Source organism: Electrona antarctica, assembly GCF_951216825.1.
Source record: "Electrona antarctica genome assembly, contig: scaffold_644, whole genome shotgun sequence".
In the NCBI taxonomy this organism is placed as follows: domain Eukaryota; kingdom Metazoa; phylum Chordata; class Actinopteri; order Myctophiformes; family Myctophidae; genus Electrona; species Electrona antarctica.
Window position 1 is genome coordinate 28,233 of NW_027637904.1, and position 16,768 is coordinate 45,000.

The following is a 16,768-nucleotide window of genomic DNA, read 5'->3' on the forward strand; positions in this document are numbered from 1 at the left end:
TAAACTAGATGTTAAGCTAACTCTAGTTAAACCTGGTCTAAACTAGATGTTAAACTAACTAGTTAAACCTGGTCTAAACTAGATGTTAAGCTAACTCTAGTTAAACCTAGTCTAAACTAGATGTTAAACTAACTAGTTAAACCTGGTCTAAACTAGATGTTAAGCCTAGGTTAACTCTAGTTAAACCTGGTCTAAACTAGATGTTAAGCCTAGGTTAACTCTAGTTAAACCTGGTCTAAACTAGATGTTAAGCCTAGGTTAACTCTAGTTAAACCTGGTCTAAACTAGATGTTAAGCTAACTCTAGTTCAACCTGGTCTAAACTAGATGTTAAACTAACTAGTTAAACCTGGTCTAAACTAGATGTTAAGACTAGGTTAACTCTAGTTAAACCTGGTCTAAACTAGATGTTAAGCCTAGGTTAACTCTAGTTAAACCTGGTCTAAACTAGATGTTAAGCTAACTCTAGTTCAACCTGGTCTAAACTAGATGTTAAACTAACTAGTTAAACCTGGTCTAAACTAGATGTTAAGACTAGGTTAACTCTAGTTAAACCTGGTCTAAACTAGATGTTAAGCCTAGGTTAACTCTAGTTAAACCTGGTCTAAACTAGATGTTAAGGCTAGGTTAACTCTAGTTAAACCTGGTCTAAACTAGATGTTAAGATAACTCTAGTTCAACCTGGTCTAAACTAGATGTTAAACTAACTAGTTAAACCTGGTCTAAACTAGATGTTAAGACTAGGTTAACTCTAGTTAAACCTGGTCTAAACTAGATGTTAAGGCTAGGTTAACTCTAGTTAAACCTGGTCTAAACTAGATGTTAAGGCTAGGTTAACTCTAGTTAAACCTGGTCTAAACTAGATGTTAAGGCTAGGTTAACTCTAGTTAAACCTAGTCTAATCAGTGATTCATGTTTGGACATTAACCTTCCTGTTGGTCACATAATTCAGCAGATCACCAGTTTCACTGTAACACCACTAGAGGGCGCTGAGAGGACCAGGAGGCGAGGAGGTAGAGAGCTTTTTGAGTCTGGAGAAATGTCTCTCCTCTCTCTCCTAACGAGGACGCGAGGAGGAGAAATGTGTCTCCTCTGTCTCCTAACGAGGACGCGAGGAGGAGAAATGTGTCTCCTCTCTCTCCTAACGAGGACGCGAGGAGGAGAAATGTGTCTCCTCTGTCTCCTAACGAGGACGCGAGGAGGAGAAATGTGTCTCCTCTCTCTCCTAACGAGGACGCGAGGAGGAGAAATGTCTCTCCTCTGTCTTCGCTACTTGTTGTAGTACTACTAATACAGGGTTAGGGTTAGGCTAACCCTAACCCTAACCCTAACCCTCTGTCTTCGCTACTTGTTGTAGTACTACTAATACAGGGTTAGGGTTAGGCTAACCCTAACCCTAACCCTAACCCTCTGTCTTCGCTACTTGTTGTAGTACTACTAATACAGTAGGGTTAGGGTTAGTTAGGGTAACCCTTCTACTACTAATACAGTAGTAGTTGTATTACTACTGCTGTTGTACTCGGATCACTAATGATAAAATACACGATAACGAGATGCTTCAACATGTTGCATAATATCCAATTCTATTTTCTTTATTTTAACTTCTTTAAATGACATATTTAATCTCTGACAATTACTTAATGAGGAAGAAGAGGGGGGGGGGGGGGGGTAATTATATGAGATAGAGGAGGGGGGGTGGGGGCTGCGTGTCGGACATTAGCAGCGCGTCTCGTAGATCCCCGAGCGTCCGATGTATCGGACCCATTTGATGACGTCGTGGTCGCTGTAGTTGAGTTTGGACTCGAACACCTTCAGGTAGCGAACCTTCAGCCCGGACGGAGCGAAGGGGACCTGGAGCAGGGGACACATTTAGACGTTACACACACGCCGATGAGGAGAGCAGGGGACACATTTAGACGTTACACACCACCGAGCAGGGGACACATTTATACGTTACACACAGGCCGATGAGGAGAGCAGGGGACACATTTAGACGTTACACACACACACCGTTAAGGAGAGCAGGGAACACATTTAGACGTTACACACACACCGTTACGGAGAGCAGGGGACACATTTAGACGTTACACACACACCGTTAAGGAGAGCAGGGGACACGTTTAGACGTTACACACACACACCGTTAAGGAGAGCAGGGGACACATTTAGACGTTACACACACACCGTTAAGGAGAGCAGGGGACACGTTTAGACGTTACACACACACACCGTTAAGGAGAGCAGGGGACACATTTAGACGTTACACACACACCGTTAAGGAGAGCAGGGGACACGTTTAGACGTTACACACACACACACCGTTAAGGAGAGCAGGGGACACATTTAGACGTTACACACACACCGTTAAGGAGAGCAGGGGACACATTTAGACGTTACACACCACCGATAAGGAGAGCAGGGAACACGTTTAGACGTTACACACACACCGTTAAGGAGAGCAGGGGACACATTTGACGTTACACACACACCGATAAGGAGAGCAGGGGACACGTTTAGACGTTACACACACACCGTTAAGGAGAGCAGGGGACACGTTTAGACGTTACACACAGGGGACAGGAGTGTGTGTGTGAGTGAGTGTAACCTCAAAGTTCATGGAGATGGGGGGGCGGGCCCATTTCTTCTTGTCGTTGGTCGGCAGCAGCTCAATCTCTGCTGAGATCTGAGACTCCTTCATCCCTGCCATGCGCTTGATCCTACACACACACACACACACACACACACACACACACACACACACACACACACACACACACACACACACACACACACACACACACACACACACACACACACACACACACACACACACACACACACACACACACACACACACTTTAGAATGTAGGCATTTATCAGATGCTCTTACTCCAGTGATTTAGAGTACGCAAGAACACCACAAGTTAATACATCAAATGTGTAGAGCGTTGTCCAGGTGTTTTAGAGAAGGGAGAAGAGTCTGGGACGTGTGGAGCGTTGTCCAGGTGTTTTAGAGAAGGGAGAAGAGTCTAGGACATGTGGAGCGTTGTCCAGGTGTTTTAGAGAAGGGAGAAGAGTCTGGGACGCGTGGAGCGTTGTCCAGGTGTTTTAGAGAAGGGAGAAGAGTCTGGGACGTGTGGAGCGTTGTCCAGGTGTTTTAGAGAAGGGAGAAGAGTCTGGGACGTGTGGAGCGTTGTCCAGGGTGTTTTAGAGAAGGGAGAAGAGTCTGGGACGTGTGGAGCGTTGTCCAGGGTGTTTTAGAGAAGGGAGAAGAGTCTGGGACGCGTGGAGCGTTGTCCAGGTGTTTTAGAGGAGGGAGAAGAGTCTGGGACGCGTGGAGCGTTGTCCAGGTGTTTTAGAGGAGGGAGAAGAGTCTGGGACGTGTGGAGCGTTGTCCAGGTGTTTTAGAGAAGGGAGAAGAGTCTGGGACGTGTGGAGCGTTGTCCAGGTGTTTTAGAGAAGGGAGAAGAGTCTGGGACGCGTGGAGCGTTGTCCAGGTGTTTTAGAGAAGGGAGAAGAGTCTGGGACGCGTGGAGCGTTGTCCAGGTGTTTTAGAGAAGGGAGAAGAGTCTGGGACGCGTGGAGCGTTGTCCAGGTGTTTTAGAGAAGGGAGAAGAGTCTAGGACGTGTGGAGCGTTGTCCAGGTGTTTTAGAGAAGGGAGAAGAGTCTGGGACGTGTGGAGCGTTGTCCAGGGTGTTTTAGAGAAGGGAGAAGAGTCTGGGACGCGTGGAGCGTTGTCCAGGGTGTTTTAGAGAAGGGAGAAGAGTCTGGGACGCGTGGAGCGTTGCCCAGGGTGTTTTAGAGAAGGGAGAAGAGTCTGGGACGCGTGGAGCGTTGTCCAGGGTGTTTTAGAGAAGGGAGAAGAGTCTGGGACGTGTGGAGCGTTGTCCAGGTGTTTTAGAGAAGGGAGAAGAGTCTGGGACGTGTGGAGCGTTGTCCAGGGTGTTTTAAATAAATATCTGATAGTGTAATTACGACTTACTTCCAGACGATGGCGTTCTCGCTGGCCTTGTACTTGGCTTTTCCCTTCATACAGATGACCTGCACTCCACTGGTGTTGAGCGGCGTGGGGATTCGCACCTGCAACCATCAAACATAACGACAACATTACTACACAGCTTCGTGCAATCTAACATCTAAATGTAATATAACTCAATCTAACATCTAAATGTAATATAACTCAATCTAACATCTAAATGTAATAGAACTCAATCTAACATCTAAATGTAATAGAACTCAATCTAACATCTAAATGTAATAGAACTCAATCTAACATCTAAATGTAATAGAACTCAATCTAACATCTAAATATAATAGAACTCAATCTAACATCTAAATGTAATAGAACTCAATCTAACATCTAAATGTAATAGAACTCAATCTAACATCTAAATGTAATAGAACTCAATCTAACATCTAAATGTAATAGAACTCAATCTAACATCTAAATGTAATAGAACTCAATCTAACATCTAAATGTAATAGAACTCAATCTAACATCTAAATGTAATAGAACTCAATCTAACATCTAAATGTAATAGAACTCAATCTAACATCTAAATGTAATAGAACTCAATCTAACATCTAAATGTAATAGAACTCAATCTAACATCTAAATGTAATAGAACTCAATCTAACATCTAAATGTAATAGAACTCAATCTAACATCTAAATGTAATAGAACTCAATCTAACATCTAAATGTAATAGAACTCAATCTAACATCTAAATGTAATAGAACTCAATCTAACATCTAAATGTAATAGAACTCAATCTAACATCTTGCTTTAAGGGTTTAGATCTTCTGGGTGGCAGTGGATCAGTGGTAGAGTGGCCGGTAGAGCAGCCAGTTCGATCCCTGTGGCCTCCCCCAGAGTTAGTGTCGAAGTGTCCTTGAGCAAGACTCTGAACCCTGATTGCTCCTGATGTGCAGGTTGGTGCCTTGCATGGTTTCCTCTGCTGTGTGTGTGTGTGTGTGTGTGTGTGTGTGTGTGTGTGTGTGTGTGTGTGTGTGTGTGAATGGGTGAATGTAATGCACAATCTATGTAAAGGTGTGTGAATGTGTGTGTGTGTATGTGTGTGTGTGTGTGTGTGTGTGTGTGTGTGTGTGTGAATGGGTGAATGTAATGCACAATCTATGTAAAGGTGTGTGAATGTGTGTGTGTGTATGTGTGTGTGTGTGTGTGTGTGTGTGTGTGTGAATGGGTGAATGTAATGCACAATCTATGTAAAGGTGTGTGAATGTATGTGTGTGAATGGGTGAATGTAATGCACAATCTATGTAAAGGTGTGTGAATCTTCTGGGCCAACAGGGAGGGTTAAGGTTAGGTTGGTTCGGAGCTCACCTCGATCTTCTGGGCCAGCAGGGAAGGTTTGAAGTTGGACTTGATGACCACCTTGACCTCCAGCTTGGTTCGCCCGACCTCTCTGACCAGCGGAATGACCCGGAACGGCAGGATGATGTCCTTAGTGGTGCGATACCTGAGGCAAAGGTCAATATAATGATACCTGAGGCAAAGGTCAAATATAATGATACCTGAGGGCAAAGGTCAATATAATGATACCTGAGGGTAAAGGTCAAGGGTCAGATATAATAATACCTTAGGGTAAAGGTCAAGGGTCAATATAATGATACCCGAGGGTAAAGGTCAAGGGTCAGATATAATAATACCTTAGGGTAAAGGTCAAGGGTCAATATAATGATACCTGAGGGCAAAGGTCAAGGGTCAATATAATACCTGGGGGTAAAGGTCAAGGGTCAATATAATGATACCTGAGGGCAAAGGTCAAGGGTCAATATAATGATACCTGAGGGTAAAGGTCAAGGGTCAATATAATGATACCTGAGGGCAAAGGTCAAGGGTCAATATAATGATACCTGAGGGTAAAGGTCAAGGGTCAATATAATGATACCTGAGAGTAAAGGTCAAGGGTCAATATAATGATACCTGAGGGTAAAGGTCAGTGATGAGGTGACATTTTGTTTTGTTTCCTGGTACGGCTCATTATCATTGGTTAATAAGAACAAACTCCATAAAAGTTACCCCCTTGGTTACGAGGCTGGGCCCGGTCCCCCTTGGTTACGAGGCTGGGCCCGGTCCCCCTTGGTTACGAGGCTGGGCCCGGTCCCCTTGGTTACGAGGCTGGGCCCGGTCCCCTTGGTTACGAGGCTGGGCCCGGTCCCCTTGGTTACGAGGCTGGGCCCGGTCCCCCTTGGTTACGAGGCTGGGCCCGGTCCCCCTTGGTTACGAGGCTGGGCCCGGTCCCCCTTGGTTACGAGGCTGGGCCCGGTCCCCTTGGTTACGAGGCTGGGCCCGGTCCCCTTGGTTACGAGGCTGGGCCCGGTCCCCCTTGGTTACGAGGCTGGGCCCGGTCCCCCTTGGTTACGAGGCTGGGCCCGGTCCCCCTTGGTTACGAGGCTGGGCCCGGTCCCCTTGGTTACGAGGCTGGGCCCGGTCCCCCTTGGTTACGAGGCTGGGCCCGGTCCCCCTTGGTTACGAGGCTGGGCCCGGTCCCCCTTGGTTACGAGGCTGGGCCCGGTCCCCCTTGGTTACGAGGCTGGGCCCGGTCCCCCTTGGTTACGAGGCTGGGCCCGGTCCCCCTTGGTTACGAGGCTGGGCCCGGTCCCCTTGGTTACGAGGCTGGGCCCGGTCCCCCTTGGTTACGAGGCTGGGCCCGGTCCCCTTGGTTACGAGGCTGGGCCCGGTCCCCTTGGTTACGAGGCTGGGCCCGGTCCCCTTGGTTACGAGGCTGGGCCCGGTCCACCTTGGTTACGAGGCTGGGCCCGGTCCCCCTTGGTTACGAGGCTGGGCCCGGTCCCCCTTGGTTACGAGGCTGGGCCCGGTCCCCCTTGGTTACGAGGCTGGGCCCGGTCCCCCTTGGTTACGAGGCTGGGCCCGGTCCACCTTGGTTACGAGGCTGGGCCCGGTCCCCCTTGGTTACGAGGCTGGGCCCGGTCCACCTTGGTTACGAGGCTGGGCCCGGTCCACCTTGGTTACGAGGCTGGGCCCGGTCCCCCTTGGTTACGAGGCTGGGCCCGGTCCACCTTGGTTACGAGGCTGGGCCCGGTCCACCTTGGTTACGAGGCTAAGGGAGCCAGTGGAGTTCCAGTACAGGCTTATGTCAAGACGGGATGAAACTAAAAGCATGAATGATTTTTTCCAGATCTTAAGAAGTGAGGATTGGTTTGATTTTATTCCGCAAGTGATACGAACATGATTTGGTGACCATCTTTATGTGGAACTCGAAGTTCATGCGTTTATCGAAAAAGACACCCAGGTTTTTTGCAGTGTCTGTTTGATTGGAAGCCAGATTGGCCCAGGGAAATACGGACTGCGTTTGCGATGCTTCTCTCCTAGGAGGTAGGCAGGGGCTAGGAGGCAGGGGCTAGGAGGTAGGGGTTAGGGGCTAGGAGGTAGGGGTTAGGGTATAGAGTTACCTCATTAGTTCGTACTCTCCGTCGGGGGGATGAAGCTGAAGCTTCTCTCTTAGGGGCTAGGGGCTAGTCGTTAGGGGCTAGGAGGTAGGGGTTAGGGTATAGAGTTACCTCATTAGTTCGTACTCTCCGTCGGGGGGATGAAGCTGAAGCTTCTCTCTTAGGGGCTAGGGGCTAGTAGCCTGGCTAATAAGCCAGACCGAATCAGCCGTTGGCAAAAAGAATTGCCTGCCGGCGGATTACGGTCTGGAGAGGCTCAATTGTACGCCCATTTCCTACACCAGATAACTGGTGTGGCCAATCGGGACACGGTATGCAATATGGGCGGGCTTTGGTACAGTGACGTTCAATGCTTGAGACCTTTGACTGACAGTAGCTCTGACCAATTGCGTCAAAGAGAAAATGTTTGAACCGGCCCCCCGGGAAACAAGATCCATACACAGCATCTCCAGACTCAAATACCACACGACAGTGTGATTTGAGTCTGGCTTATTAGCCAGGCTAAGGGGGTAGTGGTTAGGGGCTAGGAGGTAGGGCTTAGGGTATAGAGTTACCTCATTAGTTCGTACTCTCCGTCGGGGGGGATGAAGCTGAAGCTTCTCTCTTAGGGGCTAAGGGCTAGTGGTTAGGGGCTAGGAGGTAGGGGTTAGGAGGTAGGGGTTAGGGTATAGAGTTACCTCATCAGTTCGTACTCTCCGTCGGGGGGGATGAAGCTGATGCTTCTCTCAGAGTCAAACTTGCTGAGACGAACACACTGGTGGAAGGTGCAGTCATCAATGGCTATGGACTGTTTACCACTGTTGCTATGGAAACACAATACAGACTGTTTACCACTGTTGCTATGGAGACACAATACAGACTGTTTACCACTGTTGCTATGGAGACACAATACAGACTGTTTACCACCGTTGCTATGGAGACACAATACAGACTGTTTACCACTGTTGCTATGGAGACACAATACAGACTGTTTACCACTGTTGCTATGGAGACACAATACAGACTGTTTACCACTGTTGCTATGGAGACACAATACAGACTGTTTAACAAGACTTAGACTCCACAATTTACAATGTATTCATTTATCAGACACTCTTAATCCAGAGAGACTTACAGTAAGTAAGAACAACACATGGTGATACATCAAGTACATAGAAATGGTCATCAAGAATCACAAAGAAGCTAAGAATGTAATATCCGTCTAACAGTGTAATGTATACACTATAAAGTGCTATGTGCTACGGGCTGTAAGGTGGTCGAGGCTAGGGGAGGGGCTACGGGCTGTAAGGTGGTCGAGGCTAGGGGAGGGGCTTCGGGCTGTAAGGTGGTCGAGGCTAGGGGAGGGGCTACGGGCTGTAAGGTGGTCGAGGCTAGGGGAGGGGCTACGGGCTGTAAGGTGGTGGAGGCTAGGGGAGGGGCTACGGGCTGTAAGGTGGTGGAGGCTAGGGGAGGGGCTTCGGGCTGTAAGGTGGTCGAGGCTAGGGGAGGGGCTACGGGCTGTAAGGTGGTCGAGGCTAGGGGAGGGGCTTCGGGCTGTAAGGTGGTCGAGGCTAGGGGAGGGGCTACGGGCTGTAAGGTGGTGGAGGCTAGGGGAGGGGCTTCGGGCTGTAAGGTGGTGGAGGCTAGGGGAGGGGCTACGGGCTGTAAGGTGGTCGAGGCTAGGGGAGGGGCTACGGGCTGTAAGGTGGTCGAGGCTAGGGGAGGGGCTACGGGCTAAGATGGAGTCTGAGGAGGTGGGTTTTCAGACTATGGCGGAACACATCAGCCATGTTTTTATGTAGCATTGCTACAGTGTTTGTACCAAAGATAAAACACACCCGTCTAAAATAAAATACAAATCAGGAGGCTGTTTGATTGATCAAATTAATGAAACACAACATGAACAAACACATGCAGAAATACACAATTACTAAATAAATACACAATTGAATAAACAAACACAGAAACAGCCTCCTGATGTTAGTTATAAACAATGACAACATTGTGTGTGTGAGTGTATGTGTGTGTGCGCGTGTGTGTGTGTGTGTGTGAGTGTGTGTGTGTGCGCGTGTGTGTGCGTGCACATATATATAGTTACCTTGCACCTCCTAAATCACTGAGGTTTGGAGGTACATAGAGGTAGAATAGACAGAGCAGGGAGACATAGAGGAACATAGAAGTACAGCACATAGAAAACAGAAAGAGGGAAAGGAGGAGATGCATCGAAAAGAAAGAAAACAGGAAAGAAAGAAAATCAAAACAGATCAAAGCCTTGGTGACATCATAGTGTCATCATAGCTAAAGCCTGGTGACATCATAGTGTCATCATAGCTAAAGCCTGATGACATCATAGTGACATCATAGCTAAAGCCTGGTGACATCATAGTGACATCATAGCTAAAGCCTGGTGACATCATAGCCCATCCAACATCTGGCTTTTGAAATTACGAAAATACAAAATGCTGCCCGTTTATAATCTCTTAACACTTTCATCGCCCTCTAGTGTTCATGTGAAATTACCGCAGGCAGCCAGGCAATATCTGTGAATTTGCGCCAAAAGTCTTAGTTTTCACCACAAGCGGTATATATATATATATATATATATCCATATAATATGGCGGGTCAAAAACCACTATTTACATCTGAACGTCGGGCGGATTGGACAAAAACAACTGGAGTATTTTTCTGAGAAAACAAGCAGCCTGGGGGCCTGTCTAGCAGCATGGGGGCCTGTCTAGCAGCCTGGGGGCCTGTCTAGCAGCCTGGGGGCCTGTCTAGCAGCCTGGGGGCCTGTCTAGCAGCCTGGGGGCCTGTCTAGCAGCCTGGGGGCCTGTCTAGTAGCCTGGGGGCCTGTCTAGTAGCCTGGGGGCCTGTCTAGCAGCCTGGGGGTGCTGTCTAGCAGCCTGGGGGCCTGTGTAGCAGCCTGGGGGCCTGTCTAGCAGCCTGGGGGCCTGTCTAGCAGCCTGGGGGTGCTGTCTAGCAGCCTGGGGGTGCTGTCTAGCAGCCTGGGGGTGCTGTCTAGCAGCCTGGGGGTGCTGTCTAGCAGCCTGGGGGTGCTGTCTAGCAGCCTGGGGGCCTGTCTAGCAGCCTGGGGGTGCTGTCTAGCAGCCTGGGGGCCTGTGTAGCAGCCTGGGGGCCTGTCTAGCAGCCTGGGGGCCTGTCTAGCAGCCTGGGGGTGCTGTCTAGCAGCCTGGGGGTGCTGTCTAGCAGCCTGGGGGTGCTGTCTAGCAGCCTGGGGGTGCTGTCTAGCAGCCTGGGGGTGCTGTCTAGCAGCCTGGGGGCCTGTCTAGCAGCCTGTCTAGCAGCCTGGGGGCCTGTCTAGCAGCCTGGGGGTGCTGTCTAGCAGCCTGGGGGTGCTGTCTAGCAGCCTGGGGGTGCTGTCTAGCAGCCTGGGGGCCTGTCTAGCAGCCTGGGGGTGCTGTCTAGCAGCCTGGGGGCCTGTCTAGCAGCCTGGGGGTGCTGTCTAGCAGCCTGTCTAGCAGCCTGGGGGCCTGTCTAGCAGCCTGGGGGTGCTGTCTAGCAGCCTGGGGGCCTGTCTAGCAGCCTGGGGGCCTGTCTAGCAGCCTGGGGGTGCTGTCTAGCAGCCTGGGGGCCTGTCTAGCAGCCTGGGGGTGCTGTCTAGCAGCCTGGGGGTGCTGTCTAGCAGCCTGGGGGCCTGTCTAGCAGCCTGGGGGTGCTGTCTAGCAGCCTGGGGGTGCTGTCTAGCAGCCTGGGGGCCTGTCTAGCAGCCTGGGGGCCTGTCTAGCAGCCTGGGGGTGCTGTCTAGCAGCCTGGGGGCCTGTCTAGCAGCCTGGGGGCGCTGTCTAGCAGCCTGGGGGTGCTGTCTAGCAGCCTGGGGGCCTGTCTAGTAGCCTGGGGCCTCTGTCTAGTAGCCTGGGGCCTCTGTCTAGCAGCCTGGGGGCGCTGTCTAGCAGCCTGGGGGCCTGTCTAGCAGCCTGGGGGCCTGTCTAGCAGCATGGGGGCCTGTCTAGCAGCCTGGGGGCCTGTCTAGTAGCCTGGGGGCCTGTCTAGCAGCCTGGGGGCCTGTCTAGCAGCCTGGGGGCGCTGTCTAGCAGCCTGGGGGCGCTGTCTAGCAGCCTGGGGGCCTGCCTAGCAGCCTGGGGGTGCTGTCTAGCAGCCTGGGGGCCTGTCTAGCAGCCTGGGGGCCTGTCTAGCAGCCTGGGGGCCTGTCTAGAAGCCTGGGGGCCTGTCTAGCAGCCTGGGGGCGCTGTCTAGCAGCCTGGGGGCCTGTCTAGTAGCCTGGGGGCGCTGTCTAGCAGCCTGGGGGCCTGCCTAGCAGCCTGGGGGTGCTGTCTAGCAGCCTGGGGGCCTGTCTAGCAGCCTGGGGGCCTGTCTAGCAGCCTGGGGGTGCTGTCTAGCAGCCTGGGGGCCTGCCTAGCAGCCTGGGGGCCTGTCTAGCAGCCTGGGGGTGCTGTCTAGCAGCCTGGGGGTGCTGTCTAGCAGCCTGGGGGCCTGTCTAGCAGCCTGGGGGCCTGTCTAGCAGCCTGGGGGTGCTGTCTAGCAGCCTGGGGGCCTGTCTAGCAGCCTGGGGGCGCTGTCTAGCAGCCTGGGGGCCTGTCTAGCAGCCTGGGGGCCTGTCTAGCAGCATGGGGGCCTGTCTAGCAGCCTGGGGGCCTGTCTAGTAGCCTGGGGGCGCTGTCTAGCAGCCTGGGGGCGCTGTCTAGCAGCCTGGGGGCGCTGTCTAGCAGCCTGGGGGCGCTGTCTAGCAGCCTGGGGGCGCTGTCTAGCAGCCTGGGGGCGCTGTCTAGCAGCCTAAGGGCGCTGTCTAGCAGCCTGGGGGCCTGTCTAGCAGCCTGGGGGTGCTGTCTAGCAGCCTGGGGTCCTGTCTAGCAGCCTGGGGGCCTGTCTAGCAGCCTGGGGGTGCTGTCTAGCAGCCTGGGGGTGCTGTCTAGCAGCCTGGGGGCCTGTCTAGCAGCCTGGGGGCGCTGTCTAGCAGCCTGGGGGTGCTGTCTAGCAGCCTGGGGGTGCTGTCTAGCAGCCTGGGGGCCTGTCTAGCAGCCTGGGGGCCTGTCTAGCAGCCTGGGGGTGCTGTCTAGCAGCCTGGGGGCCTGTCTAGCAGCCTGGGGGTGCTGTCTAGCAGCCTGGGGGCCTGTCTAGCAGCCTGGGGGTGCTGTCTAGCAGCCTGGGGGTGCTGTCTAGCAGCCTGGGGGCCTGTCTAGCAGCCTGGGGGCCTGTCTAGCAGCCTGGGGGTGCTGTCTAGCAGCCTGGGGGCCTGTCTAGCAGCCTGGGGGCCTGTCTAGCAGCCTGGGGGTGCTGTCTAGCAGCCTGGGGGCCTGTCTAGCAGCCTGGGGGCGCTGTCTAGCAGCCTGGGGGCGCTGTCTAGCAGCCTGGGGGTGCTGTCTAGCAGCCTGGGGGCCTGTCTAGCAGCCTGGGGGCCTGTCTGGGGGTGCTTGGGGGTGCTGTCTAGCAGCCTGGGGGTGCTGTCTAGCAGCCTGGGGGCCTGTCTAGCAGCCTGGGGGCCTGTCTAGCAGCCTGGGGGTGCTGTCTAGCAGCCTGGGGGCCTGTCTAGCAGCCTGGGGGCGCTGTCTAGCAGCCTGGGGGTGCTGTCTAGCAGCCTGGGGGTGCTGTCTAGCAGCCTGGGGGCCTGTCTAGCAGCCTGGGGGCCTGTCTAGCAGCCTGGGGGCGCTGTCTAGCAGCCTGGGGGCCTGTCTAGCAGCCTGGGGGCCTGTCTAGCAGCCTGGGGGCGCTGTCTAGCAGCCTGGGGGTGCGGTCTAGCAGCCTGGGGGCCTGTCTAGCAGCCTGGGGGCCTGTCTAGCAGCCTGGGGGCCTGTCTAGCAGCTGACGGGTATGGCGAGCTTCGGGGTAAAATGTTAACCCGTTATCAGGCGGGTTATGAAGCGTCTTGGCGTCATGAGTGTTAAAAGGGAGTTAATCTCTAGAAGTGAATCTTTTAGAAGTAGTGAATAAACAGTCAGATTATTCACAGTCTAATGAAAGCACTTTACCCACACAGAATAATAATTCATACAGTCTAATAGAAGCACTTTTTAACCAGAAAATAAAATGAGGAAATCAGGACATTTTTTAGACACATTTAGTAAATGGTAAATGGTGCATTTATATAGCGCCTTTATCCAAGGCGCTTCACAGAGATTGTGCATTACATTCACCCATTCACACACCAATGGCAGCGGAAACCATGCAAGGCACCAACCTGCACATCGGGAGCAATTAGGGGTTCAGTGTCTTGCTCAAGGACACTTCGACAGTAATTCTGGGGGAGCCCGGGTTCGAACTGGCAACCTTGCGGTTACCATCCAGTCACTCTACCCCTGAACCACCGCCGCCAGTAAGTGAAGTACAATGCTGATGACGTCATAGTGTATGATGTCATCGCCCCTCACCTCTTCCCCGCTGCCTCGTCAGTGGTTCCGCCTCCTTTCCCCTGCTTGTCGATGACGATCTTATCGTTCATCCCGAACTTACACTCCGGCATCCCGCTGAGGTACGACTTCATCACCACGCGACCACTGACATGGGCCGAGAGTACCTGGCCTGGTGGGAGAGAGACACAGAGACACACAGGGGGAGGGAGGGAGAGAGAGAGAGAGAGAGGTTATAACTCTCCATCACCACTCTACCACTGACAGAGACACACAGGGGGAGAGAGAGAGGTTAATTACGCAGATAGCTCTTCACCACCACATGCCCCCAGTGAGAATGGAACCTTCTAGCTGTGAGGAGACAGACTGAATGGAACCAGGACCTCCTAGCTGTGAGGAGACTGAATGGAACCAGGACCTCCTAGAGGAGACAGACTGAATGGAACCAGGACCTTCTAGAGGAGACAGACTGAATGGAACCAGGACCTTCTAGAGGAGACAGACTGAATGGAACCAGGACCTTCTAGAGGAGACAGACTGAATGGAACCAGGACCTTCTAGAGGAGACAGACTGAATGGAACCAGGACCTTCTAGAGGAGACAGACTGAATGGAACCAGGACCTTCTAGAGGAGACAGACTGAATGGAACCGAGACCTTCTAGAGGAGACAGACTGAATGGAACCAGGACCTTCTAGAGGAGACAGACTGAATGGAACCAGGACCTTCTAGAGGAGACAGACTGAATGGAACCGAGACCTTCTAGAGGAGACAGACTGAATGGAACCAGGACCTTCTAGAGGAGACAGACTGAATGGAACCAGGACCTTCTAGAGGAGACAGACTGAATGGAACCAGGACCTTCTAGAGGAGACAGACTGAATGGAACCAGGACCTTCTAGAGGAGACAGACTGAATGGAACCAGGACCTTCTAGAGGAGACAGACTGAATGGAACCAGGACCTTCTAGAGGAGACAGACTGAATGGAACCAGGACCTCCTAGAGGAGACAGACTGAATGGAACCAGGACCTTCTAGAGGAGACAGACTGAATGGAACCAGGACCTCCTAGAGGAGACAGACTGAATGGAACCAGGACCTTCTAGAGGAGACAGACTGAATGGAACCAGGACCTCCTAGAGGAGACAGACTGAATGGAACCAGGACCTTCTAGAGGAGACAGACTGAATGGAACCAGGACCTTCTAGAGGAGACAGACTGAATGGAACCAGGACCTTCTAGAGGAGACAGACTGGATGGAACCAGGACCTTCTAGAGGAGACAGACTGAATGGAACCAGGACCTCCTAGAGGAGACAGACTGAATGGAACCAGGACCTTCTAGAGGAGACAGACTGAATGGAACCAGGACCTCCTAGAGGAGACAGACTGAATGGAACCAGGACCTCCTAGAGGAGACAGACTGAATGGAACCAGGACCTTCTAGAGGAGACAGACTGAATGGAACCAGGACCTCCTAGCTGTGAGGAGACAGACTGAATGGAACCAGGACCTTCTAGAGGAGACAGACTGAATGGAACCAGGACCTCCTAGAGGAGACAGACTGAATGGAACCAGGACCTTCTAGAGGAGACAGACTGAATGGAACCAGGACCTTCTAGAGGAGACAGACTGAATGGAACCAGGACCTTCTACAGGAGACAGACTGAATGGAACCAGGACCTTCTAGCTGTGAGGACTGAATGGAACCAGGACCTTCTAGAGGAGACAGACTGAATGGAACCAGGACCTCCTAGAGGAGACAGACTGAATGGAACCAGGACCTTCTAGCTGTGAGGAGACTGAATGGAACCAGGACCTCCTAGAGGAGACATACTGAATGGAACCAGGACCTTCTAGCTGTGAGGAGACTGAATGGAACCAGGACCTCCTAGAGGAGACAGACTGAATGGAACCAGAATTCTTGAGGAGTCAGACTGAATGGAACCAGGACCTTCTAGAGGAGACAGACTGAATGGAACCAGGACCTTCTAGAGGAGACAGACTGCATGGAACCAGGACCTCCTAGAGGAGACAGACTGAATGGAACCAGGACCTTCTAGAGGAGACAGACTGAATGGAACCAGGACCTTCTAGAGGAGACAGACTGAATGGAACCAGGACCTTCTAGAGGAGACAGACTGAATGGAACCAGGACCTCCTAGAGGAGACAGACTGAATGGAACCAGGACCTCCTAGAGGAGACAGACTGAATGGAACCAGGACCTCCTAGAGGAGACAGACTGAATGGAACCAGGACCTTCTAGAGGAGACAGACTGAATGGAACCAGGACCTTCTAGAGGAGACAGACTGAATGGAACCAGGACCTTCTAGAGGAGACAGACTGAATGGAACCAGGACCTCCTAGAGGAGACAGACTGAATGGAACCAGGACCTCCTAGAGGAGACAGACTGAATGGAACCAGGACCTTCTAGAGGAGACAGACTGAATGGAACCAGGACCTTCTAGCTGTGAGGACTGAATGGAACCAGGACCTTCTAGAGGAGACAGACTGAATGGAACCAGGACCTCCTAGAGGAGACAGACTGAATGGAACCAGGACTTTCTAGAGGAGACAGACTGAATGGAACCAGGACCTTCTAGAGGAGACAGACTGAATGGAACCAGGACCTTCTAGCTGTGAGGAGACTGAATGGAACCAGGACCTTCTAGAGGAGACAGACTGAATGGAACCAGGACCTCCTAGAGGAGACAGACTGAATGGAACCAGGACCTCCTAGAGGAGACAGACTGAATGGAACCAGGACCTTCTAGAGGAGACAGACTGAATGGAACCAGGACCTCCTAGCTGTGAGGAGACAGACTGAATGGAACCAGGACCTTCTAGAGGAGACAGACTGAATGGAACCAGGACCTCCTAGCTGTGAGGAGACTGAATGGAACCAGGACCTCCTAGAGGAGACAGACTGAATGGAACCAGGACCTTCTAGAGGAGACAGACTGAATGGAACCAGGACCTTCTAGAGGAGACAGACTGAATGGAACCAGGACCTCCTAGAGGAGACAGACTG

General features: G+C 52.2%; 1 protein-coding gene across 1 annotated transcript in view; it reads right to left on the minus strand.

Moving 5' to 3' along the window:
* Positions 1-1,556: 1,556 nt before the first annotated feature.
* Positions 1,557-16,768, minus strand: part of LOC306918578 (AP-2 complex subunit mu-A-like) — a gene marked incomplete at its 5' end in the record, with an annotated part of 24,748 nt that continues 9,536 nt past the window's right edge. Inside the window, 7 exons of the mRNA XM_079531470.1 lie at positions 1,557-1,850; positions 2,605-2,716; positions 3,983-4,080; positions 5,345-5,480; positions 8,112-8,237; positions 9,512-9,529; positions 13,758-13,908. Of these exons, the coding sequence (XP_079387596.1) occupies positions 1,716-1,850; positions 2,605-2,716; positions 3,983-4,080; positions 5,345-5,480; positions 8,112-8,237; positions 9,512-9,529; positions 13,758-13,908 (776 nt within the window). The remainder of the gene's footprint in view (positions 1,851-2,604; positions 2,717-3,982; positions 4,081-5,344; positions 5,481-8,111; positions 8,238-9,511; positions 9,530-13,757; positions 13,909-16,768) is intronic.